This window comes from Dipodomys ordii, unplaced genomic scaffold (assembly GCF_000151885.1).
Source record: "Dipodomys ordii isolate 6190 unplaced genomic scaffold, Dord_2.0 Scaffold50, whole genome shotgun sequence".
NCBI lineage: Eukaryota > Metazoa > Chordata > Mammalia > Rodentia > Heteromyidae > Dipodomys > Dipodomys ordii.
In genome coordinates, this window is record NW_012267266.1 from 707,100 (window position 1) to 733,594 (window position 26,495).

A 26,495-nucleotide genomic window follows, 5' to 3' on the forward strand; every position below is an offset into this window, starting at 1 on the left:
CAGACTGTGGCAACCACAAAACAAGGCAAGAGAAGAGGTCAAATGAGAGGCACTGTGCTCAGAAGAAGAAGTAACTATAGGAAAGATAACTCAATACTCAGGCCTGCTCTGCCTCCAAGCTCTTTATACCCTCAAGCCACTGTGATGTTTGTTCAAAAACACCAGAGCACAGACCCATGGCCCTGCTCTTCAGCCAGGTCAACAAGCCTAACCCAGAGCATCTTCTCGGCCATCACACACAGTTCTGTATCCTGGACCAAATGCTAGTGCAATAAGATTTTCTTCCAATCACACATTCCATGATCTCTGATACAAAACCAATGAGCTTCCACTTCTCAGAAAATGCAAAATGAAATTGGTACAGATGTGTTCTTTAAAAAAAAAAAAACTAGGTGAATTTTATTTTCTTCAAACAATTTCTTCTTCAAATTAGGACCAATTATCCTTCTAAAAGATCTTCATAATACATTTATCTTTTTCAGTAATCATATCATTTCTAGAAATCATGTGTGACGGGGAAGAGAGAGAAAAGTGGGAGAAAAAAGAGTAGGAGAGTAAAAGAGTAAGAAGGGGAGCAAGAAAGGAAGAAGAAAAAGGAGGAAGGGGGAGAAAAGATGGTGAAGGCAAAGAGGAAGAAAGGAAAGGAAGAAAGGCAGGAGGTCAAGCAAGGGCCTCAAGCTTATTACATTAACCACTTTTCAAGGACATTTCACAAGGAGTAAAATCCATACCAAGCAGTGGTATTGCCTGAAATGCCCTGCAGGTGGCACAAGGGACTGTGGCTGAATTCACTCCAGAAAAACAGGAAAATGTGGGAAAGCCTTTTGCTTTCACTGACTCCAAAGAAAACATCTTCCTTGCTGGTGGCCTATAACACTCTACTGAAGGTCAAATAGACTAGATTTCCCAGTGATTTATCACAGGGCAGAACACCACAGAAGACATCTTGTAAATATGAATAAGATTCCTTTCCAGTAACATATTAGCATTAACCTTTGGCCACAGTACCTCCACGTCAGGTCAGTGATTATTGACTCTAGGCTATAGCAGACTTGCATGTATAAGCTTGACCTATATTGTGAGATATACATTGTTTTAAGCTATTTTCCCACAGGAAATTTTCCATAAATCTTGGGGTTTTCAGTTTCTCTTGGATATGTAATGATCTGTCAAAAGACGGCCCATTTCCATATGCAGCAAAATGAGCTGAAGCTGACTACTGTCAGGTGCTTAAAAGGTCCTTGTGCTGCCCACAGTGCCTGATGCACAACTCTGTAAAAGAGAGGCTGAGCCCAAGACTTCTCCAGTAAACATAATTCCACAAGATTAATGCTCTGTCCACTGCAGCCAACCATCCAATACACAGACATCTAATAATATGAAGAGGTATAGTCTATGGTGGCTTCTGAGCTTGCAATACAATTAAACTGCAATGATTAGAGAAGCTGGGTTCTAGGCTTATCTACCAAAAAGTTTCTACAGACCTCCATATTCTGAAGGCCTTCTTAGACTTTTCTAAGGAAGATGTATTTCCAGATCTCCACCCTAATTTCCAGATCTCCACCCTAAATTCAAGAACAAAGTTTGTTAAATTCTTACCTTGGCAGCCCCAATCTGCTCCTTTCGAAACTTCTCCAAGGGAGTGATGAGCACCTCACTTGCATTCTCAATCTGGTAAAGAAAATCAAAAGGCTCACAGGGAGAACAACAGGATCAGTAAAGAATCACAGCAGCTCTATCACAAAAATGATCCCCCAGAATAAAAGTTTCAGTAAGTAATATTACCTGAGTCACTGTGTATAATACTTGGACAGGACAAATAGCACATTTAAACAAAATCTGCTCATCAGTTTAAAACAGAATATTACTCCTGTGTATATGAGATAGTGTTTACCTATAGAGCTCAGGCTGGCCTCAAACTATGTAGCCTTGGTTGACCTCAAATTCAAAATCCTCTCACTTTAGTCTCTAGAATTCTGGGATTACAGGTATGTGCCATCACATGGCTCTTTCATTAATGTTGCTTATTTACAAAGAAATAAGGGATGTCTAACAGACTAAAACAACCACCTAAAGTCAGGAGGGAATAGGTGTCATACATAGGAGGGTCTAAATTTCAAGCTTCGGTGACATCAACCAGTTTGTAGGTAAAACTGATCAACAGTGAATTTGTTAAAAAACAAAGTACCTGTGGGGCACTGGTGGCTCATGCCTGTAATCATAGCTACTCAGGAGGCTGAGATCTGAGGATTATGGTTCAAGGCCAGCCTGGGCAGGAAAGTCTGTGAGACTCTTATCTCCAAATAACTACCAGAAGTGGCGCTGTGGCTCAAGTGGTAGAGTGTTCACCTTGAGCTGAAGAGCTCAGGGATAGAGCCCAGGCCCAGAGTTCAAGCCCCATGACCAACAATAACAACAAAAAAAAGTACCTTTGGATATCTGTTAACACAAACACTTTTCAAACCTGTAGCATTGTCCTACAACAGTAAACAGGAGACAGGAGAGAGGACATCTGTGCCTCCTGTTCACTAGCTACCTTTCAACTGTACCTTACAGCTAACCCTCAACTCCTGTACTCCAACCAGCACTATCATGCCAATGTACTCAAATGTACCAGACTTGTCCCACCTCAGGGCCTTTGTTCCTGGCTATCTCCTTAAATTTTTATCCCTAAATCTTTGTACAGATGACTGCTTATTATAATCAATGTTTTAGATTAAAAGCTCCTTGTTTGTGGAGGTCTTCTCTGACCATGAATGTAAGCTAGTTAGCATACCAAGTGCTTTTCTAAGAATAAAAATGTTAGGTGAAGTTTTCTGGCAAAAGCTTGCTCTCTCTCTCTCTCTCTCTCTCTCTCACACACACACACACACACACACACAAACACACACACACACACGCACGCACGCACACAAACACACACACACACACGCACGCACGCACGCACGCACGCACGCACACCTATCTTATTAATACTCATCCATCATTCTCCCCAAAGCTCAGAACAGTGCTGAAACAAAGACTCACTCAAATTCTTTTGAATGACTAAATGAATGAATGAATTATTTCTTGATTGGCTGCCAACTGTGTGACCATGGGCAAAACATTTAACCTCTCTGGGTTCTAATTTTCTCATCCATTAAATGAGTGGGCTGAACTTCTCCCCATCTAAGAGTCTATGGTCTTTTCTACAGTAGCACAATACTTTATAATCTTTACTCATTGCTCACTCTTTGTCCAACTAATTATTTCGAGAATCTCATTGCAACAGAGCAGTATTTTTTCCTCAATCATATGCATGTTTGTTCTTCTGAGTAAAATCAACACAATACATGCTAGAAGCCTTAGACAGACATAGTAAAGAACCGACTGGATAATGTGAGACACAGAGAATGAAAGGTCTCCAAATTTTTTCTTGTTTCTCTTGTCTCAATTTTGAGAACACTTACTTTAGAAAAGTACATTTTGACACTGGAGAGTTACAATGGTGTTGAACTTAATCTTTATTATTTGCTTAGTGTTGCTCCATTGGTTCCCTTGCTTCAGACTATTAACAAATCATCTGCGGGTGTCTAAGGCACACCAAGGTATGGCAAGCCCTAAGTCAGGGTCAACATTATCTGCACATTTACAGTCACCAGGGGAGTTTTTACAATTCCAATAGCCAAGCCATACCTCAGACCACTGAATCAGCCTCTGGACTTGCTCCAAGACATCTATATTTTTAAGTCCCTGGACTTATTTGGATAGGCCTGAATAACTAAACAAAAGCTCAACACACAAAACACTCAAATGCTCACATGGGAAGCAGGTCATTCAAGCTTTTTCTCAGTCCCACTACTAGCTACTATCAGACATGACAAACCTGTTTTCCTATCTGTCCAATGAGAGATTGTACAAGGAGAGGAATAAGGTCCCTCTCAATATAAGAGTCTATGACTATAAAATTTACTTAATTGTGCCTCATGTTTGAGACACAGAGACCATTCTCTGCCCTTCAGGAACTCACATCTATTATGGGTACCAACACATACAGTAATTATCAGGATACAATGTAGTAAATGCAGAGTGAACTGAATGTTCTGAATGTTCTGAATGTTTCTGAAAATTGAATGTTTCTGAAAACAGAAAGGATTAAACACAGCACTGGTGGCTCACACCTCTCACCCTATGTACTTGGAAAGCTCACATTATGAGATTGGGATTGATTACAGGCCAGTCTAGGCAGAAAAGTTCACAAAGCCCCTTCTACACCAACAGATAGGCACAGCAGCACAGGCTTATCATCCCAAGCTACATGAGAGGCTGATTTGGGAGAATCCTGGCCAGACAAGTCTGGGCAGAAAAACCCGTAAGATTCATCTCCTCAGAGGAAAACTGAACACAGCATGTGTGCTTGAGATCTCAGCAATGATAAAAAGTCTAAAGTAGGTAGAAAATAACAAGCAAAAACTCAGAGCTGCAGGCATGGCTCAAGTGGTAGAGTGCCAGCCTAGCAAGCACAGGGCTCTGAGTTCAAACACTAGTACCACCAAAAAGAAAAAAGGAAAATGCATCCCCAAAGACAATGCAGCTTTGCTGAGCTGAGCTGAGCTGAATTGATGATGAAGCTGTTCCAAAATGAAGAGGGATGAGAAGGGGCTGGCGGTGGCCAGATACTCAGATGCAGACAGCTGAAACTCAATTCACTGACATTAATAATGAAATTGCAGAGGCAAGCTAAAAAGTATAATCTGGTCATTGTTCCCTTACCACAGGCCACAGCAAGATTGCCATGGCCTGCAGGGTGCTCATGGTGATTCTTTCACTACTCCCCACCCCCCACCCCCAAATACTGACTCAGCCAAGAATCAGACTCAAAAGAACCATTTCCCTTTCTCAGGCACGTGCACAAACACACAATGCTTCCCTCCCTCCACCCACCACCAATCCTGCCTTTGTGGCTACCACCACCCTCCTAATCCTGGTGCCAACAGCCAACAGGGAATAATCAGGAGAAACTGCGTGTATTTCTCCCAGAGCAGGGAGGCTTCTACTCCATTTGGAGTTTTAAAGAAAATTTCACATTTTTTTATATAATTCCAATTTGGGTTTGAATCTAGACGTTATCACTTAAGAACCATAAGACGAAACCCTGGAATACCGCAGCATCTTCATCTGAAAATGGAAATAGTATAGATGCTACTTCACAGAGTCAAGGTGAGAGATAAATGGAAAGTACTGTTTCACTAAACTTAGTGCTTACACTATTGGTTGTTGCTATGGAAAGAGAAAATTTTTGGTTTTTCAGTTGTTGTTTTTTCCTTTTTTTTTTTTTTTTTTTTTTAGGGAAGGGGTACTCGGGATTGAATTTAGAGCTTCACCCTTGCTAGGCAGACGTTCTATGAGCTGAACAACTCCCCCAGCCATTCTGGCTTTAGTTAATTTGGGGGTAGAGTCTTGTTTTTTTTTCCCAGAACTGGCTGAGAAAAATCCTCCAATTTTATGCTTCCTGCATAGATGGAATGATTGGCACATACACCATTATGCCCAGCTATTGGTTAAGATGTCTCACTAGCTTTTTGCCTGGACTGGCCTTGAACTATAGTTTTCCTGATGTCTGCCTCTCAAGTAGCTGATATTACAGATGTGACTCATTATGCCCAGCTTGTTTGGACATTTTAAATGCTACTTTGAAAGTATCTCTTAGGAACTTAGAGACCAGCACTTAATTTTTTAATTTGCAGATTATCTCTTTGAAAACTTTGTTATAGTTGCCTGTATTTACTAAGTTCTGTTTACTGGCTCTCAGCAGGTGCTGTGCTAGGTACTTTGGAAGTAAAAGTGAAGCAGTGACGCCCTACTATCAAAGGGGCCTTGGGACAAGTTTGATGTGACAGGAAGGAGAAAAGCAGGACACATTCTTTCTCCTTCTTCTGGTAAAGACTCTGAGGCTCTCAAAAGTTAAATCACTCAAAAGCTCCAACCCTGAATGTAGAGACTACAGAGAATGTGCATCCTCTCTCAATCTCCCTCCAATACTGGGGTTTTTACACAGGTCCTCTAAAGACCTTGGGTCTTTTGACAACAAATCCCTTGTGCCCTCAGTCTTCATATGTGTAAGACCAAAAGCAGTCCAGTCTTACTCACCATCCGGATCCGTTCATCTTCAAGATTCCTGAGGACAGTGGCAAACTCCTGCAAAGACCTTGCTGGAAGACAGAAAGGCACCATGAGGTAGAAGGAAAGTAATGGCATGGTAAAGCTTTTACAGTCTCACTATTAATCTATGGATTTAAATTCCTGCACAAGCGTTAAGTCAATGGTTTCCTTAGGCTCCTCTTATCTTTTCATCATTAATCATTAAAGATAGGATGACCCACAAATGCAGGTTAAATAGCATCTGGCACTCTAGCTGGGGAAGTATTTCTTCAAGGAAGGGACCTGCCTGTTTCTGAGCATTCCCAGGACTGGTAGATACTGGCAGGTTCCCAGGCCTAGGGCTGCAAGGGACAGAGTTCAATTAGGAGGTGAAGGATTTCCTATCCAGGATTGAACCTCCACAACCTCTAGTTGTGAGGTTGCGTCAGAACCTAACCTTTTCTTTGACATTAAAATTCAACAAATAGCACTGCTGGCATCAAAAACCACCTCTCTGGCATCTGCTTGGACAAAGTCCTGAAGCCACTCAGTAATAGAACTCATCCAGCAGCATGGCACATGGCCCTATTTGCCAGAATCATCCATCAAGGCAACAGTGCAGAGGGTAGTAGCCCTGAGGATACACAGACAATTCTAGGAAAAGCGTTCATCCATCACAAGTTACAAGGATGTGCTTTCACTACCCCAGCATCCTCCCAAGTTTTTGCCCATCTCTATATCCTAGCATTCAGCATGGTGATGGACACAATAAGTATTGGAAGAACAAATTAATTCACTAAAACTTTTTCAATCCTTTTTTGGGAGTAAGGGAGTTGTTAGAGATTGAAGACATGCTAATAACCACATGCTCTACCACTGAGTTAGCTTCAGCTCCAGCTTTTTCAATTCTTTCTCCCTTCATAGAGTGAACCAAAATGCCCAGTTTAAGAATAAAGTACATAACAAGGTCAGGGGGTGTGGTTAAAGTAAAGCATCTACCTGGTAAATGTGAGGCTCTGAGTTCAAACTCTAATACCACCAAAGAAAGGAAAAAGTTAATTAACATGACCTAGGAAAGGAATGTTGACCCTGCCAATCTTCCCATGCTCAGGACTGCATACAGAGTAAAGCAGGTGATAGAGCTACGCACTAAGGAAGCAAAAGAAGGAGTAGGGACAGAGGGAACTGGACACTGAGCTCCTCTCCCCCTCCGCACGCAGTGCTACATGGCTCCAATCAATTGTGATTAGGCCAAAAACTAGAGCCTGGATTGGATTCTCAGACTTCCCAGAGAAGATTGAAAATTAGTATTTTACACAAATACAACTTATAAGGCAATTTGAATTTTTAGAAAACTTAGACCCAAATAAACCATGCCTGCATTTTTATCTCAACCCATGATCAATCATTTTGCAAACCTACGGTTTATTTCTCAGGTCATCTATCTGCATTGACTTGTGCTTTAGGTTCTTATGACTGTACTTGGTGGGAAAAACATCACAAAACCAGTGAGAAGGAAAACACTAAAGGAAAGTAGAGAACAGAGCCCCAATGCCAAACCTTCCAGCTTTGTCCTTCAACTAGAGGGTAAAATGATCCAAGAAAATAAGGACAAGCTCAGAGAAGTCCTCAGCCTGACCCTCATATCTCTGTCTCTCTGCCATCACTGTGACCTCTGATCTTTCTAAGCTTCCAGGCCTACTGTCCCAGAAAAAGGCCTGCTAGGACACTGGTAACTGGAACAAGGAGGGTACATATTTGTACTTCACAAAATGATGACTTACCTATACACATCTCATCATCTGTCTCTGCATCGCCTATGCACTGAAATTTAAATTCATTTAAGGAATCTGCAAACTTCCGCTTTGCTGAAGACAAATCTAGCAGGAAAAAGAAGGAGGAGAAAAAAGTAATTACTAAAATGTATCCAGCTTTCCTGGATGCTATCCTTCTTAGTTTGTCAATGAATGTAATAATGAGCAAATCTGGTCCTGAGACTACTGCACAACATAAATGGATATAAAATTAAAACAGTAAATATTCATTTGTAATATGAAGCACTGATTTGCTGTAGAAGTTAATATTTTGTTTCAATGACTTTAATGAATTCTAGTCCTAGATCTCCTTCCTCCAGCCATACAGTAAAGCCTGATATCTGCACGTGATACATGGGAATCTACTTGCCTTGGGAGGACCAGAAGGAAGCCAGGATCAGAGCCAACATCAGGTTCCCACCCCCTGCCAAACCTTCCTGTAGTTTCATCACGGCTGCCCACAGATCTGACTCAACAATCCATTCTACCAATCAACCTCACAACACAGACTAACTTTAAGGAGGGAGCCTCAGAAAAAATGGATAGAAGGAGCTTGGAGCTGTCTGGTCTCTGCAGCATACCTGGCCTCTTACAAGGCAAGCACAGAGAATGCCCAAATTCTCAGATCCACCATTCTCAAAAGCCCAGTGCCTAACAAACTTCCCCGTGAGCCATTTTCCCGGGAGGCTACAACCCTCACTCCCAGAACAAAGCCCTGGCAATGTCTGTACTAGGTAAAAAGACATCCCACACATAGTATATATAATGAAAACCCTCTGGGGTCCTTGCCAAATTAAAAAACACCACACAAAAACTAAACTTTTGTTTAAGGAAATTATAAAAACCAATGATCCTTTCTGAGCCCTCAGCTTCTGTTAAGGGTACAAAACTAATCAAGATACCTTTAAGTGGCCTGGCAGACAAGGCTGCTCAGTATAACATGCTTAATTCCATGTGCAGCCTTCCTGCAGATTAGGCTAATCATTCAAATTAGCTTCATACAAGCTTCCCTCATAGAGAGGGAAATGGCATTATGCTCCAACTCCCAGTGGAAGGAAATGTGAATCATAACTGGTAAAAGCCTGGATTTAATAAGATTGGGGTTGCGGGGGAGCCTGGCTTTACAGACCAACATAAACATATATGCATCTATGATCCTCAGCCATGCTCTTTCCATGAGGTTTCAGCTCATGGTTTTCATCTTTTGATTTTGTTTGATTTGTCTCCTCTCCTGGCACCTAGCAATGCACCTTGCTCAGCATGTGCTGAATACTTGCATGTTGAGGACACTGTGCCTAAAATCCAAGCCCCAGCGCTCATTTCAAATAGCTGCTAGTCAGAGAGCCAAGCTCTGGCCAGACTGCTGTGCTCAGGTCTAAGGCTCAGGCTGCTACATGGATACTGGGTATGAGCCCTAAGCTAGTCACTTATGCAAAATACCCTGCTCTACACCACAAGAGGAAAAACAAACAAACAAACAGGAGCCAACTTTCAGCCCTCCTTGGTTCAGTCACTTTTATGGAATGGTCCTTGACAAAAAGTCAAAAAGATGCTGGCAGGGAAAAGAGGCTTCTTTAATAACCATCCAGCAAGGGCAGAAAAGAGAACATCTCTCACAGCACAAATCACTCCATGGCATTTCAAGAAAGAAAACGGTGCATCTGAAAGTCAGAACACAGTGGGGAGGCTCTCAGGAAAGGAAAGCGGAGGTCACAGATAGACAAGAGCAAAAGAGTAAAACTTTCAGAGTGGAAGAGAAAAATCCCTCTAAGAGTCCCAAAAGGCAAGTGTATCAAATGTAGGTGTGGTTGTATGTGGCTTTTAGTCCAAATGTTTCCTCAATCAGAACTCACAAAGGAAAGCCTGAGCAAAGAATCAGAACATGTTTGCTTCACTGTCCACCTGACAATTCTCCTGTGCCTTCTCATTAGGCCAAGAAAAACTTGTGCTAGACAATCATCTCAACAAAGTAGAAAAAAAAGGCGAAATGCAAGCTAGCTCCTGGGAAAGCTTCCAGCACGCACCTGAAGAGCTGTGCTGCCAGGCAGCTGCCAATGAGAACAGAGTTGCAGCTCATAATGCACAAGGAGGCCTTTGTGGATCCTTTCACAGGGGGACCCACTTAGCCAGGGGCAGGCCCTGGCAGCCGATGAGCAGAAGGTAACCTGATTTCACTTTCAGTGGCACAGAACACACCCTGTGTAGCACAGAGCTGAGAAGTAATGTGGGTCCTGTGCACCTGGTGGAAGATGAGGTAATGAGGACTGGTATGGACAGTATGAGGCTCTGGGCCAGTAAAGACAGCTGGCTGGAGTGAGAATTCCAGTTACTGGAACCTGCAAAGGAGCTTACCTTGGACTTAGTACGGAGCCTGTAAAGGAGCTTATCTTGGGGAAGTTGTAATAGACACCTGTTGTTTTACTAGATCAAAATCCATGCCACAGGGGGAGTGATGGCAACTCAGGCCTGTTTTGGGGGAGTCTCTCTTCTTCATTTGCATTCTGAGAGGTATGGTAGCAGGCTAATCAAGCCCAACTCCTTGCTCCCATCCTAATCCTCATTGGCTCCAGGGTTCAAACTATACCATTTATCAGCTGTGTAACTAACCCAGATTAGGCACAAAGTCTCAGTCAATTCAGTCAATTCATCTGACAGTACCTTGGGCTGTAGGCCAGGCTATTCCTTCCTAAGAGATAAATCTAGTCATAGGACCCAGGAAAGTAAGCATGTCTATCTGTATCACTCACAGAAGTTAAAGGACTAGCAAAATGGCACACAGACACTAAGAAGACATATATAATTTTAGCCAACTCCTCTGAACTGAGATGCCTGAAATATATGGGGACATTGTGCTGCCTTACCCCATTAAGATAACCCTCTGTATTATTTGGGTCAATAGCAAAGACATCAAAATGAGAATACTCAAAAACCAGTGTTTGGAATAAGCCTAGTTGCTCATCAAGCAATTAATGGATTTTAAAAAATGTGGAAGGGGAGGCAGATGATTGGAGAGAGTATGGGTAGGCAAATAATACAGTTATAATACAGTACTCAGTGTACATGTGTGAAAATGGAACTAGGAAACTTGAAGGGATGAGTAGGAGTGGAATAAATGAAAAGGGAGGAGAATAAAACAAAGAGTGACATTGATCAAGATGCATTGTACACATGAATTGACATGTTGAATTTAAACTCTTTAGTACAACTAGGGATAATTTTAAATGATTTTTAAAAGAATAATAAGGGGCTTTAACATTCAACTCAACTATTTCAACTAAAACTCACTGATAGTAACTTCTATAAATCATCACCCTGGATGTATAGCTCCCTTCCTGGAGCATTCACTCAGATTCACATAGGACTCTAATATACACATTCCAGGAAGGAGAAGGGACAAGGAAGGAGTGACAGGCTCAGGCTGGGTGCATGCCAAGAGTTGTGGCCCTGCTCATATAACCTCACTGTTTCATGTTTAAGCAGTACAAGACACAGCAAGGTGCCAAGCTGAGTCAATAATGTTTACTTTGCAGAACAGCTGTCACTAGAAAAGTAGAAAGCTAGCCAGAGCAAAGCACAGCTGTCACTGCCTGCATGCAGCGAAGACAAGGATGTGTCTCTCCTAGTAAGAAGAACAAGGCAGACAGAATCTGGGAGCATTAGAAGTCTGGGTCCTGAGAGAATACTCCCAAAACCTTCTCCTCACTCAGGGACCAGAGGTAAGGACCCTTCCCTTCCTGAAGATGCTGTCTCTGGCTCAGCAAATACTGATCTACATAGAGGAAAAGAGAATTTAACCCAAGAAGAATTCTTCCTAACACTAAAGGTTTATCTCAATTTTTCAAAAACTGGAATCTACCTTAATGTACACATTATTTCCCAGCAATATCACAGGTCAAGCAATTTCCATTTACTCCTTGGGTAAAATTTGACATAACTGTGCATACATGCACACATGTGTACATACACATAATAGAAAAGTCAAAGGAATCTTACAATTATTTCTTTTCGTGGACTGATTGCATTTCTGTGCCTTTCAAAGTTACTCAACTTGCATATTACTGTCCTTCAAATTTTCTACTACCCAGTCACATCTTTCTAGACTTAAGTGTTTACAGTTTCTAAAAGCCAACTGTTAAGGTCAGAATTTGCAATCCGATGGGCTTCATAAAGCACAGAAAACCAGTCTCCATCATGCTAACTTCTCCCTTGTCTAAATGCCAAGTACACTTACACTCTGTGTTTTATTGCCTTGTGTTTGCAATGATTCTGAAACTATTCAGAGTAGCTTTGTGTGATAATGCAAGGAGTACCTAAGACAAGGCTGAACAGAGACCTTAGATCTACTATACAGACTTCTTTGGGGGGTTAGCAACACAAACTGGCTTACAGGTATCAGAGTCACCAGAGAGGATCCAGGGCTGAGAAGCTAGAAAAGGGTATAGTTTACTCCTCACTCCATTCCCAGGTAAAGCTCTACACATTAACCAACTTTCTCCCCATCACTCCTCTTCCCAAAAGAACCAGCCAAGGATGGGAAAGGGTGCGACTATTTGTTTTGCCACACCATTTGACACCTGAATGACATCCTGCTTCACACACAATGCCCATTTCCAGGCCTGTCTAATCTGCCTCCCATGCACTCTTCTCCATCAACACCAGCTGACCCCCAAACTTCCCTTTGCTTGGATGACTACATCTTCCTCCTCTCTACTCTCTCCACATCTACATCTGTCCCTCTGACCAGTTTTCTACCCAACTGTGGCAGCTACCCAACTATGCTAGCTCTAGAAGCTTTCCAGAACTCCAAGGATGAATACCAAACCTTCTGAAGACCTGAGAGGCTCTGCCTGCCTGTATGGTATGACCCATCACCTCCCCTCTGAGCTCCAGATGTTCTGGCTTTTGCAGTTCCTATAGTATTTTCACAACTATCTATCACCATATATTTATGTCCCCTGTAGCTATCAGCTCAAAAGTTCCTTCCTTCAAGATGTTTTTTCAGTCTTTTCTAATTGGTCAAACTTGACCCTATGTTTTATTCCCTGAGTATTATGTACTTCTTCACAGCAATTGTCTATTTGCTCAAGTAATATTTTGATTCATATATGCCCTCATTAGCTCCATGAAGACAAAATGATGTCCTTATGAGCTGACCATTCTATCCCCAAAGCCCACTGCACTGCCTGGCTGAGAGCAGATGTTGCAGAAAGAAAATGAGAAACAAGTTAGGTACTCTGCCTGCTTTCATCAAAGGGGGGCCTCCCAAGTCCATGTTGGACAAGTAAAACCCTATCAGATAAGGCAGCTTACGTAAATCTTGGTCAAACTTGAGAATTGTAGGAATATGCCCATAATTAACATGGAATTACCTCCCCTAAGGTTGTCAATACTGAGGATTATTCCACCAAGCTGGTGGGAGACCAACTACCAGCCAGGATAGTAAACCAAAACTTTTTCTGTACTAAGAACCTGGAGAAATGAACTACAAACAAAGTGCTAGCAACAACCACAGGCCCCCTTTCTCCTTCCCCTTTCAACAAATCCCCAAGTCTAGAGTAAAAACTGAGAAAGAGTTATCAGAGACTCTTCTTCTCTCTCCAAAGGTAGGCCAACAGAACCCATCCTCTCAGAAGCTGCTTGAGGAAAGGCACTTCCCCAACACGCTGTGTGGCATTGTAAACCTAGGTCAGTGTGTTTAGCCATGGGGAAAGCGAGTGACAGTCTATGGGTAAATGCCATTTACATCTCAAACCCCTGTCATTAGACTAGCAAAAATGAAAGAGCATTTTCAATCTCAAAACCAGAAAAAAGTCCCAATGGCATGTCTAGTATCTGTGCTACATGGTCTTTCCTGTGGCCACTAGGTGGCAATCAACCATGTCTAGAAGGCGAGTTTCTCAAAGAGAAATGACAACCAACCTTAACATCAGTGCCTGGGAAATATCTCATCCCTCCAATGAAGACAACTCACCTAAGGAAGACAAAATGTCTATCAGCCATTGAGGGAGAGACCTGGCCTCTAGTGGAAGGGGCTGCTTTAATACATTTAAAGGACTTATGCTCGTTTAAAATATTCAAGCCCAAGACATGGAGGGGAAAGAAGTCAAAGGAGCTGATATTCTTCAAATCTAAATTATGCTGGCTCAGAAAACGTATCTCACTGTAGCAGAAGATACCTATATTCTCCAATCACACCAGCCACGTACACACATTATATGATGGATATTCTGACTATATATAGACCATTGTGCTCTTCCTTGAATCATTTCCTTAAAGCTGTATTACCTAAATGAGGCCACAGCCAGCACAGACTCTGGAAATTTTGTTTTTCCAAACAAGAAACTAAGATTAATGAAATCTTCCAAGCTGATGTTTAAAATTAAACCAGGTAGAACAAAGGAGATTTTCAATTTTATTGCATGGTATTACTATCAAGAAAAATATGGGAGCCAAGTTCTCTTTATTATACATTATTTCAGCTATGATTGTACACTAATGTATCCAATTCCTTTTTTTTTTCCAGGGCCAGGCAGGCACCCTTCCACTGAGCTAAACCCCCAGCCCCTCCAATTCTTTACTGCTACATCAATCTACTAGTACACTAAGTCATTCTATCCCAACAACAATTCAATAGAGCATTATCTCCATTTACAGATGAGGTAAACAGACTCAGTTGTGTGTCTAAGATCACACAACTAATAAACAGTAGCATAAGAAATCTGTTCCAACTCAAAACTCTTGACTATATTGCCTAATTTTCTCTAATAGTTAAGAACCTATCAGTGTACTCAGAGAAATAAAATGATGGGAGTTATACATTCTTTACCCTTAAGAAAATTCAATGTAGAAAGGCCTAATCTACATATACAAAACTTCAAATTAAGGAAGAAAATGTTCAGGCAATCAGTGAGAGTGAGGGAAAAAAAACAGCACAAGTCCAAGTGGGATATTATTCCAGCTGGGGCCACTGGAGACTTCATAAAGGGGGAAGAAAAAAAAAAAAGAAGAAAAGAACAGGGAGTGGCCTATGAGCTGAGCCTATTCTAATGTGCAAAAGGAAGGGGAGCAGGGTAGGAAGACAGGCCTGGGAAGGTATTCTAAAAGTGAAGACTGGGAGCAAAGAAACACAAAAGTGGAGATCGACCCAGAAATAGCAGGAAATTCAGCTAGAAGGTTAGGAGGTGACACTGGGAAGGGTGTGAATGCCACATAAAGGAATCTAGACTTTGTCCCTTAGGAAGATGGAAACCATATTTTTACAGAAGAATGGTAAGATAAACACTGACTAAGCCTTTTACTAGATCTAGGAGATGCCTAGAATTTGTGAATACCCACTCCTACTGACCCATCACGCTTTATATGAGATCATTCAGTGGTGAGGTCTCCTTCCGGTGGGAAAGCTAGATAACAAAACAACCAAAGAAACCCTCCCCTGCTCCCTACTGAAAACTCCAAGTCCTGTTATGGCCAGTGACGCTGCCATTAGATACACTGGATCACATAGAAACAGTGCATATAAATGCTCTTGTAGTTCCAAAGCACTGTATACTGTACATTTCATATTTTAAAATACAGATGATTATATGTATATAGATACAAACATATCTGTTCACTTATTTATGTGCTTTATGTAAGGTCCGCTCCTGGATGGCTAGCGGACTCCACCCTCCTCTCAGCAAAGTCTCCACCCAGTACCTGCGTTACCTAGGCAACTGGGACACCTGGAAGAGGTCACATCTGCATCCACTGAGGTCACATCTGAATTTGATGTGGCCAGACCTTTCTTGCCCATACCTTAGATAAGCCCTAGCCCAGGCCCAGAGGCCCTCTCTCTGCACTTTTCTAGCTCTTTCTCAGCTCTTTCCTTCTCTTCTCTTTCCCAGCTCCCTTCTCTTTCCTAGCTCTCTCTTTCCCAGCTCTCTCTGCTCTTTTTTAGCTCTTTCTTAGCTCTTTCCTTCTCTTCTCTTTCCCAGCTCTCTTCTCTTTCCTAGCTCTCTCTTTCCCACCTTTCCCAGATGCTCTCTTTTCTAGCTCTTTTCTCTCTTTTCTAGCTCTTTTCTCTCTCTTTCCCAGCTCTCTCAGCTCTCTTTCCCAAGCCTTTCCCCACTGCATGGAGGACCAAGATGGCCTGATGCCAGCCAGAACAATGAATAAACCTACCCCTTACCTGAATACCACGTGTGTGGTGCTATTCTTACTCGGCTACCTCTTTTTAAACCTAACACTTTATATATGCTTATAATATATTAATTATAAATAGTAGCTTGTCCTTATAAGAATGTTGAGAGTTGCTGGGTGTTGGTGGCTTACGCCTATAATCCTAGCTACTCAGGAAGCTAGGATCTGAGGATCACAGTTCAAAGCCAGCCCAGGAAGGAAAGTGAGACTCTTTATCTTCAATAAGCCATCAGAAAACCAGAAGTGGCTCAAGTGGTAGAGCGCTAGCCCTGAGCTGAATAGCTCAGGGATGGCACCCCAGGCCTAGAGTTCAAGCCCCATGACTGACAAAAAAAAAAAAAAAAAAGAATGTTGAGAGTTTAAGTGGAAGTATTTGTGCTTTTACAGATTGAGAAAATTAGTAACACGCCATGCCTTTTTTTTCTTTTTTTTTTTTTTTTTGGTGGTGGTAGTAGGGTTCTATCTTCAGGCCTTAATAGGATAGGCAGAAGCTCTATCACTGAGCTATATCCCCAGCCCAGAACAAATTCAATGGCAGTTTATGTCATATAGTAGGTGCTGAATCTGTGACCATTGCATTAAGTGATTTAATCAGCATCAGCTCAATGAAGACAAGCTCAATCCCAGACACAAAGCAGAAGGGGCAGGGAGAACTGAGGTACTGTATTTAGTGCAGTTATATCCATGTGCAGCACCAAGATATGATATGGCAGGAGAAGGTCAGTGCAGGGGAAAGCTTCCCAAGGAAGACTGCTATTTGCTTAGTTAAAACAAAGAAGATCAAAAGACTAATCAGGGGAGAATATAAAAAGAAAGAGGGAGAGACAGAGGAGGGAGGAGGGTATTTCCAAGTAAAATCAAACTGCCTCCCTCCCCAAATCCCACAACCACCACTTGCCACAGGACAATTCAAGAGTGTCACATACTTGGGCCCCACTTACAAGGGTCTCTCACTTCCTAGCTATATGCCTGAAGCCAGATTTCTCAACTGTCTAAGTTTCTCTGTAAGTACAAGGATAATATGGATGTTCACAAGGTGGCTATAGGAATTTTTTAAAAAGAAAAGGAATAAAATGTGTTAGGGCAAAACTCAGGAGCACTAGCAAACCTGCCTTCCTTCTTAGCCTTCCTTAGAAAAGCAGGCCCAGGGGACGTTTACCAGCAGGTTAGAGAGAAGAAAATCAACAAAAGCTGTCTTCTTCATTAGCATGAGAATTAAGCAACTTTTGCCTCATTGAGTCACCAAACTAATCAAATAACCCTATTCTAGTGAATTACTAAACTCATTAGAGCACTTAAAGGTTTTTCCTCCAATACTTTAGAAAACTCTGAAGCATCTACAAATTTACAATTTCCTTTCACTAGCAGCTAGTTGGCTAGAATTAAATAACAGTATTTGGGCACTGGGAGTAGGGGAAAGAGGGAAGAACTGCAGTAGTAGAACACTTGCCTAATTTAGCTCTAGGTTCCTTCCAGGGAGCACCTGGGACATACAAGGCTTTAATAGATCCTGGAGGGATAGATGCATAAATTCCCCAAGGGAACTTAAACTGTTGCAGACAGAATAAAACCTAAAGTAGGAAGCAGAACCGAGCAGCATCACACAGGTAAACCAAGGGAAAGCTGATGTGTGGCACACTCAGCTGTAGAAAACACAACGAAAAACCAGGAGCTGAAATAAGTGCTTTAAAATTCCATCTTAAGTATCTTTCCTGTCTTCTTTTCTTTTCTGTTCTTCTTTCTTTCCTCCCTCCCCCCCCTCCTCCTCCATCCTCCATCTCCTTCTCCTCCTCATCCTCCTCCTTCTTCCCTGTCCTCTTCATTCTCTTTAAAGAATATATACTAGATATTCCTACAACAAAGCACACCTCTATGTCATTCTCAGAGAGCAAGTTCCAAAATTCTAATTGAGAGAACACAGACTCTGTTAGCCTCAGCAAATAACCATAGCAACTAATACCCCCCAAATAAAATGATGTCTTCACAATGATGTGCTGGCTCAATTAGATTAAGAGGGTGACGTATACTATGTGAAAATTTATTGTCCTAAACTTAGAGCAAAAGCCAGACCTTCTTGGAAGAAGTTTATAAGGAAAAGAAAGATCTTGCCAATAAACTGAAGATGAGACGAAGAGCCAGAAAAATCCAGGAGTTGAAAAATTGGAGCAGCATTGCTCTGTGCCAGATTTGCAAAGACAGGGCCCAAGTGTCCACATGTGAATCCAGAATTTGGCAAACACTTTCACATCTGCATGCCACCATCTCTATCAGGAAGCTACCAGGTGACTGACATCTTCCCCTCTTTCGGTGATTTCCTGTATGCATAGTATAGAAAGAAAAAAAAATGCTACTTCAGAAACATCTGCAGATATTATCTAAAGAATCATAAGGCTTTGATATTCCAAGAATAACACCGCAAAATACTGAATATGGGTTCATAATGTATTTCTAGCGATGTTATTTGCTGTTCAGGTCATCATAGGGATGTAGTACTTTCTATTCTCTAAGTCTTCCCATTGAGTTAGACTTGTGAATAAACAGCTCAACACCTGTAAACTCTACAACCTACAGTCTTTCCATTCCCACACACTTGCCTTGTTCTAGATCTCTACAGTAACATCTACACTGAACAAATCCAGATGAGCAAGAACCTAAGTGGTAAAGCAGGAATAGATATACCAAGGTCTGTCACCTCCCTTTCACCCCAGAACCTTTGCTAGCAAGGATAAAAAGAAACTGACAAGTCATCCAGCCCAAAGAACCAGGGCTTAACTGGCATTCAGTGGTTAACCCAGAAAGTCACAAACAGCAGAAGCCAGACAAAACTATAAAATCAAACACACAGAGCTCTGGTAGCTCTTATCAATGACTGAGATGAACTTGAGAGTGGCCAAGGAAAAAAACACAGCATGAGAAGTAAGTAAATCAAGGTCATCAATTAGCCCAATATGCCTAGACTGGTAAAATGTAAAAGGTTTGGAACAGACTCCAAGAGTGCAAAATCCCATGGCAACCACCCACAGGGCCTCTGTGCTCAGTTTCCACCTGTGTGAAATGAAGCCAAAAGGAATGCTCCCTGCTGAAGTTAGCGGGGAGAACAAGGGGATGGGAAGATGATACATGAATATACTTTAACACACAACCTGGCCTGCAGTAAGCACTCAATAAACCATAGGTATTAGTATTAGACAGTTTTATATAATAATGTAGTAAATAAAATGCTAAGCTGATTTATGCCTGCAAAGATAAGAGGACAACTCAAGACACCTGTCTCCCATCCTTTCTCAAATTCCCACTCTACTGAATTCCTCCAGCCTTCCTTCCTTGGGGCTCCACACTGAACTAGGATCCTGACTGAATCAGCCTAATCCCCAGTTCAGATAATCTCCACACTAATACCACAGGAAACAGGCAGCATCTTCCCAAAACCAGAATAAGTTCAATTTCAATTAAACAAGGAAAATCTATTTGTCTCCCTTTGGATTAAAAGAACATTTCTAGAAGAAGAAGAAAAAAAAAGTACCTAGCAATTTTCAAGAGAGCTAACACCTAATAACATGCTCAGAAATTGGTTTCAGTTTCTTTTATCCCCTGTTTAATGAGTCCCGTCCCTACTATACCTCAGGGGAGGGAGTGATCTTGAAACGAAGCAGAGGGATCCAAGCAAGCAAACATTTACTTCCTCAGAGGTTCCCAAGAAATGTCCAGATTCCTGCTTCCTTACCCAAAATCAACTCTTTGCCAGTCCAAGGAAGAAATCCTACTCCAGCAGGTTCTCAGAGCCTTCCCTTGCTCCAGAGCACCACACAATAGCAGAGGCCAAAGATGAGTGTGCCTCAAATTATAGAACTGCTTGCCATAGCCTCTCCAAAAGAGCCCACCCCCAGCTGCCTTGATTGCCATGTCTGAGTCTGGAGCTCAAACATCTGGGCTCCCCAGGCAGTTTAATGCTGAAGTTCAAGAACTATCATCACATAGCATTCTGGGCCAAGCATCAATAACAGAGCTACTGCAGATTGTGAAAATGGAGTTCCATGGGGCAAGCTTGACTTCTGGTTCCTGAGAGTAGATTTACAAATGTCCCCAAAGCAGGTCATTCATGCTCATGGTAGAAAAAAACCTGGTGATGGTATGAGTGGAAGGAAGGAACATAATTCAATTAAAAGATCACAAATTCTAGAGTCAATGAAAAGAAAAAGAGGACTCTTGATCAAGTTTCATTCCAAAGGCTACACAACCCAATTTGTAAAGACCCAGATCATGGCACCTGGAGTTGATGAACAGCTTGGTGCTGATTGCCCAGAAACCCATCCGGAAACCAGGCTTCCCACAGGAAGGACAGCTGCTGTAGGTGCCTGGGAGCCAAGCACTCTTGGACCACAGACCTGGGCCAGGGCTGCCAACATAGATTCTGCCCCAGTTAATCTCTGACACACAGATCCAAGTCAGTCCAGGATACAGGTTCACAGGGCAGCTGAAAAATGGGTGCTGAAGTACAGGCAGTACAGCTTCATGGGATGCAATGTGAACAGCTGTTTGGGGACCTGTACTCAGAATTTTAAACGTGCAATTTTAAACAATTTTCTCTTTCAATGGAAGTTCATAAGTCTGAACAGTGAAGCACAGGCATGGTTGGAGAGATGTGCAGCTGGGGTGCCATGATGACCACTGGGTTTCCTTGTAGCCCAGTGCACACAGTGTGTACTTAAATGCCCACAGACAGAATTCTTGGGGACCCATAATGTCTAGGAGCTTGGCAAGACTCACAGAAAGTACAAGGTGACTGACTGTCACATGCACAGCTGTGCAGAGGACACTGACAGCCTGAGAGGCCAGGCCTGGCACCCCAACCAAAACTCACCAAGTGCAATAAGACAGTGGTGTTCTATGAGAGTCAAGTGGCCCAGAAATCCTGAGTTATTTCCCTGGGTAAGCCAGCCACTGACACTGACCACAACACAAGATGAGAAAGACCAGACAACCACAAGCAGCACCTTTCCTTTCCATCCTTCCTAAGTAGAAGGGAGAGCATGTTAAAGGGATGTGCAGGCAATGAAAAGAAGTGAAAGAAAAGCAGAATTTCATACAGCATTTTCATTGTTCTTGGAATTCATAAGAGGTCCCAATTTTGGTGATTCTGCATATAAATGAGTTGATCTTATACTTAGGTTCAGAATTGACTGTACACAAATTAACAGAAAAATGTGTACTAATCAACATCTCAATTTTTCTTTTTGAGAGCTATATTAAATAACAAATTTAAAGTACCACAAGTCAATAGAGAGACCAGGAAATAAAGCAGATTAAGTAGCTAGTCCCGGGCACAGGAGCATTCTGGGGAAGCTTTGCTACCTTAACTCTCCTCCCATCAACCTAGGAGCTTGAGCGAGACCAAGATGACACCCTTCTGCATCACTGCCATCTCTCACCTAGACTTCTATCTGGCTTCCCTACTTCTTCCTTGTTCCTCCCTCTTCAGACCTTTTCGTCACACAGTTGCCCAGAAGGACCTATTCAAAAGGCAGATCTGCTCTTGTTACGGTCCCTTCCATACCCTTCCCAAATGTAATTCTTCTCATTCCCTTTGAGACAAGCCTGACCAATCCTACAAAACATGCCTTCTCAGCACCACGCCTTGCCCTTCCTATTTCCAGACCCCCTGGCCAATTTTCAGGTTTTCAGAGGTGCCAGCATCTCTCTGATCACAAAGTCTGGTCTAGTTTGTTCCCCCTGCTTGCATCTCTCCCTCTGCTTCCACCTGGATGCTGACCCTTCCCTCACAGTCTGCTTAAACGGTCACTTCCCCAGGGAAGGAAGCTGCCCCCTTTCATTCCCACCCATTCTCAAGGGGGAGGCTCTCTTTAGCTCCCTAGAATTTCCTGTCCCTTAATAAGCTTGATAATTTCCTATGATTTTGGTGGTTGTCTAGTGTATTTTTTTCCTGATGGCATTATAAAGTCAAGGCAGGCAGTAGCCACAACAGTTTTTTCATAAAAGGATAGTTATGTCAGCCCTAGATCCCAAAGTTTTTGTGTTTTGGAGATAGGGTCTTGGTTGGCCTCACTCACTATATAATCCAGCCTGGCCTCAAACTCATGATCTTTCTGCCTCTACCCCTGAATGCTGGGATTACAGACATGTACTTCCACACCCAATGCCCGGTACTGTTTTTAAATGCATACAGGAAAATAGAAATAAGAATATAACTCATTTTTTTTGGTCCGGTCGTGGGGACTGAACTGTGGGCCTGGGCACTGTCCCTCAGCTCTTCAGCTCAAGGCTAGAGCTCTACCACTTGAGCCACAGCACCTCTTCCGGCGTTTTTCTTTTTGCTTATGTGGTGCTGAGGAATCGAACCCAGGGCCTCAGGCATGCAAGGCAAGCACTCTACCACTGAGCCACCTTCCCAGCCCAACATAACTCTTTTTTTGTTGCTTTGCTTTCTTACTATTTATTTTTGCTAGGGTCTCACATACTTTCCAGGCTGGTCTAAACCATGATCCCCCTATCTATGTGCTAGAATTGATCACAGGATCACTGCCTGGACAGAACATGAGTTCAGTAACAAGAATGGCAAACTCTTACATTTCCCTGTTTTCAGAAAGGAAAAGCTGGAACATAGAAACATCCAAGACACACAAAACAATCTGAACCCTATTTCCTGGGCTTAGTCTCGAAGCCACAAGAAGCGTATTCCCTACTCCCTTCCTTATCTAACAAGATTCCTATAATGTTTTCAAAGTACCACCAATGCTATATTCAACCCAATTTGTCTAAAGGCAATGTTCAGAGAAGAATTTACATGTGTGTGTACACACTAGAGTATCTAGACCAAAATTTTAAATATGTAATCTGGTGATGTATTGTGCCTATTAACATCAGGTAATTGCAGAAGTCATCCTTTCTAATACATCAAGTATTATTTAAAGGAACTTCTCCACACATCCATAAATAAAACCCTGGGGGAAGTGTTTCTTGATTTGGCTTTTGGAATTCACCTTATCAGATCCCCCCCCAGACTTAATGAATAAGAAATTCTTGGAATCAAGTTCTCCAGATGATTCTTACACCCCATAATTTTAAGAACCACAGCTATAGGAAGGCATCACATGCTATGTTTAAATACCAGAGAACTGGAAGAAGCTAGTAACACCAACCTGAGAAAGGGAGAAAACAAGAAAGAAAAGAGATGTCTTGTGGACCCAGAAAGTCCCTGGCAACATGCCTCCAAGAAACTAGCAGGAAATTGTTCCCAGAGAAGAGAAAGACCATGGAAAAACCCTAGGCCATTGCTCACTCAGGTCATTAATTACTTTGGCCATTTGACTCTCATGGACGCTTCCTCCTATCTCAAGGTGTTCCTGAGACATGTTCCCCTCACTGCAGGAAGGAGCCAGAGACCTACATGAGCAGCACTGCCACTGACAGTCTCACAGCTGTATTTAGGTATCTGAAAAAACAAAATTTGTAGCCAGACACTCTCATTAGAAATAGGAATTCTAGCTGCTTCTGGACCCAGCATCATTGGCCCATCAACCAGAAACCTTGAAAAAATGAGAAGTTTTACAGTACTGCTCCACCAACTTCAGTACCCTTCTGTAGTGGGTTGAAGAGTAACCCCAAAATCTGTGTTGATTCTGAACCCACCAGGTGACTTTATTTGGAAATAAGGACTTTGAAGACGTAATCAATCAAAACGATATCATATCGAATAAGACCAAGTTTTAAGTCCAATGACTGGTATCCTTCACAAGAAGAACAGGGAAATGGGTCATATAAAGACAGAGGCAGAAACTTTAGTGAACAGCTAGCTACAAGCCAAGGGACACTGAGGACTGCAAGATGCCACCAAAAGCGAGGAAGAGGAAAAAGATTCTTCCTTAGAGTTTTCAGAGGAAATATGGCCCTGTTGACACCCTGATTTCAAGCTCATATCCTCCAGAACTGTGAGAATGTACATGAGTACATTGGTGTTAAATTGTTATGTCAGCCCTAAGAAGCTAATAGATTTCTCTTCTTAGGAAGCCTAGACCTTAAAGTCATATTGCTGCCAGCACCTTAGGGTTCTGTGACAATGACAACAACAAAGTTGTACTTCCAGCCTCATCTTAGAGCCACTCTCCCACTAGTTCTCCACACACAGGTCATAACCTTTTCTGCTCCAGACTACAACCCTCGAAAGTCCACCTTTGCCTGAAAGCCCCCCCCCCCGCAATCAACTACCAACACCTGTTACCCCCAGGAAACCCTCTGAAGTGTGCCTTCAGAAACACAACCCTGGCCACCTCTCCACTGTCCCAGACTGGTCCCACTGTGTGTCTATGGTATTTAGACCCCCACCCCCAGAACTTTCTATACTTCCTCTGTATGGGCAGCTCTGAGAGGGCCAAGACAATAGTGGGCCTGCACACCACCACAGCCAGGGCGCCTCATAACTCAGCCCATGGGGGTAAAGCGACAGTTAAGTGAACAGCCTCACAGACATCCCTCCTTCTCCATGACATGGCCAATCATTCATTTATTCTATTATTCACTGAAAAACAACAACAACAAATGACATATTGTGACACTTATGTGCCTAGTTACAGAGCAAATAAATCACTGAAGAGATAAAGCCAGGTAAGAAGCAAATGCATCCACTGACTCCAATGAGTAACAAATGCAGACGTGCAGAAGTATAAGCCACATTATCCTCACATCAAAACTGAAAACACACCAACCTTGTTAACCAGCCTATCACCCATGTTATATCCTGCTCAAGGTTCCCTGGTCCTAGATAGTACATATGCAAAAAGCACAACTTTAACTGCAAGAGACAGCTAGGCATTGGTGGCTCATACCTCTAATCCTAGCTACTCAGGAGGCTGAGATCTGAGGATCAAAGTTCAAAGCCATACTGGGCAGAAAGTCCACAAGATTGTCTTCAATTAATCATCAAAAATCAGAGCTAATGTAGAGTGCCAGTAGAGTGCCAGTCATGAGAAAGAAACCTGAGTAAGAATGCAAGGCCCTGAATTCAAGCCTAAGTTCAGAATCCCCACCAAAGAAAGAGAAGTATAAGAGATGACAGAGAACTCTTTAAGTGATAACTCTGGAACTTCTACCTCTACACAGCAAGACCAGAACAACCAGCAGCCCCCTAGTATACAAAAACAGAAACTCTAAATGAATCATATTCTTCCTCTTCTGCACCTGTTAGGCAGGAAAACTGCTTAATCAGCGCAAATATGCTATATCTCTTTCCCCTCTCTTCCCTTTCTTTCTGTAGTAGGGCTTTTAAAAGCTTGTTTTGCTAGTTCTCCATCATGGAGAGCATTTACTGCCCTAATATATTGACTTCACTCTTGCCAAACTACATACCACACACCACTGCAGGGTTGTGTCATTTTTAATTATTATTTTTACGATTCTTCTTTTATCTGCTGCCTTAAGAGAGACTTCGCTAAGGGAACTAGAGCTGACTCTGGAAATTTCATTGTCATATATGATAGGGGATGGGGGGAAGAGAAACCACAAGCTAGAGAAAAAAGAGATCTGAGGGTCCTTCTTAATAGCATACTCACTTAAACCCCTCCCATGGCAGCTGAATAGAGAAATAGTTTGCAGTAAAACAGAACAAAACAAATTTTAAAAATGAAGCCTCAACATAAACACTTACCCTCCCACAAAACAGCTGGGTCTTAGAATGGCAGAGGCAGTCCACACATGTCTCATCTTTGGGTCTGGATTGTATCATGCTAAATTCTCTGTGTTTTTAGGGTTTACTTGATCTCATATCAGTAATAAAGTGGAAAGTAATTTAGGTCCTAGGAAGCTTTTGTCTTTGCCTGTTTAGGGTTGCTATAATTGAATACCACAGAGTTGATAATTTATCAAGAATAAAAGTGTATCCAGCTCACAGTTCTAGAGTGGGAAATCCAACAGCCATACTCCGGAATCTAGTAAGGCCCTTCCTGCTGTGGCATAATGTGGCACAGGGCTTCATGTGGTAAGATAAATCATGCATGAAGCTGAGGTCTCTCTTCCTCTTCTTGTAAAACAAACATCCTGGGGGCCTCACCACCCCTGTCCTCATTAAACCTTAACTACCTCCTACCTAAAGGCTCTACTTCCAAATGCTAGCAGCATGGATTTGAGGATTAAGTTTCCAAAATATGAGCGTGAGAGAGACACATTCAAACCATAGCAGCTTTCTTCCCTTTGATTTCTCTCTGCTGAAGGTAAGAATAATTTATAACCTCTACGAACAATTCTTTTTCCTTTGCTTCTAATTCAGACCCAACAGTGAATTTATTTTGGCAAGAGGCTTATTCTTTCATCCTTGATCTCCTCACCAAGTATCTCCTTTATGTCAAGGACTGTGAAAGGCAGAAAGAATAAAAC

General features: G+C 42.2%; 1 protein-coding gene across 4 annotated transcripts in view; it reads right to left on the reverse strand.

Annotated features, from left to right (window-relative positions):
• The window catches only part of Arhgap26 (Rho GTPase activating protein 26), a 462,007-nt gene that overhangs the window by 343,659 nt on the left and 91,853 nt on the right, over nt 1-26,495 (reverse strand). For all 4 annotated transcript variants that reach the window (XM_013020413.1, XM_013020415.1, XM_013020414.1 and 1 more), the window contains exons 2-4: nt 7,905-8,000; nt 6,130-6,191; nt 1,600-1,671 (exon numbers count right to left, since the gene is read on the reverse strand). In XM_013020413.1, coding sequence (XP_012875867.1) covers nt 1,600-1,671; nt 6,130-6,191; nt 7,905-8,000 — 230 coding nt within the window. The remainder of the gene's footprint in view (nt 1-1,599; nt 1,672-6,129; nt 6,192-7,904; nt 8,001-26,495) is intronic.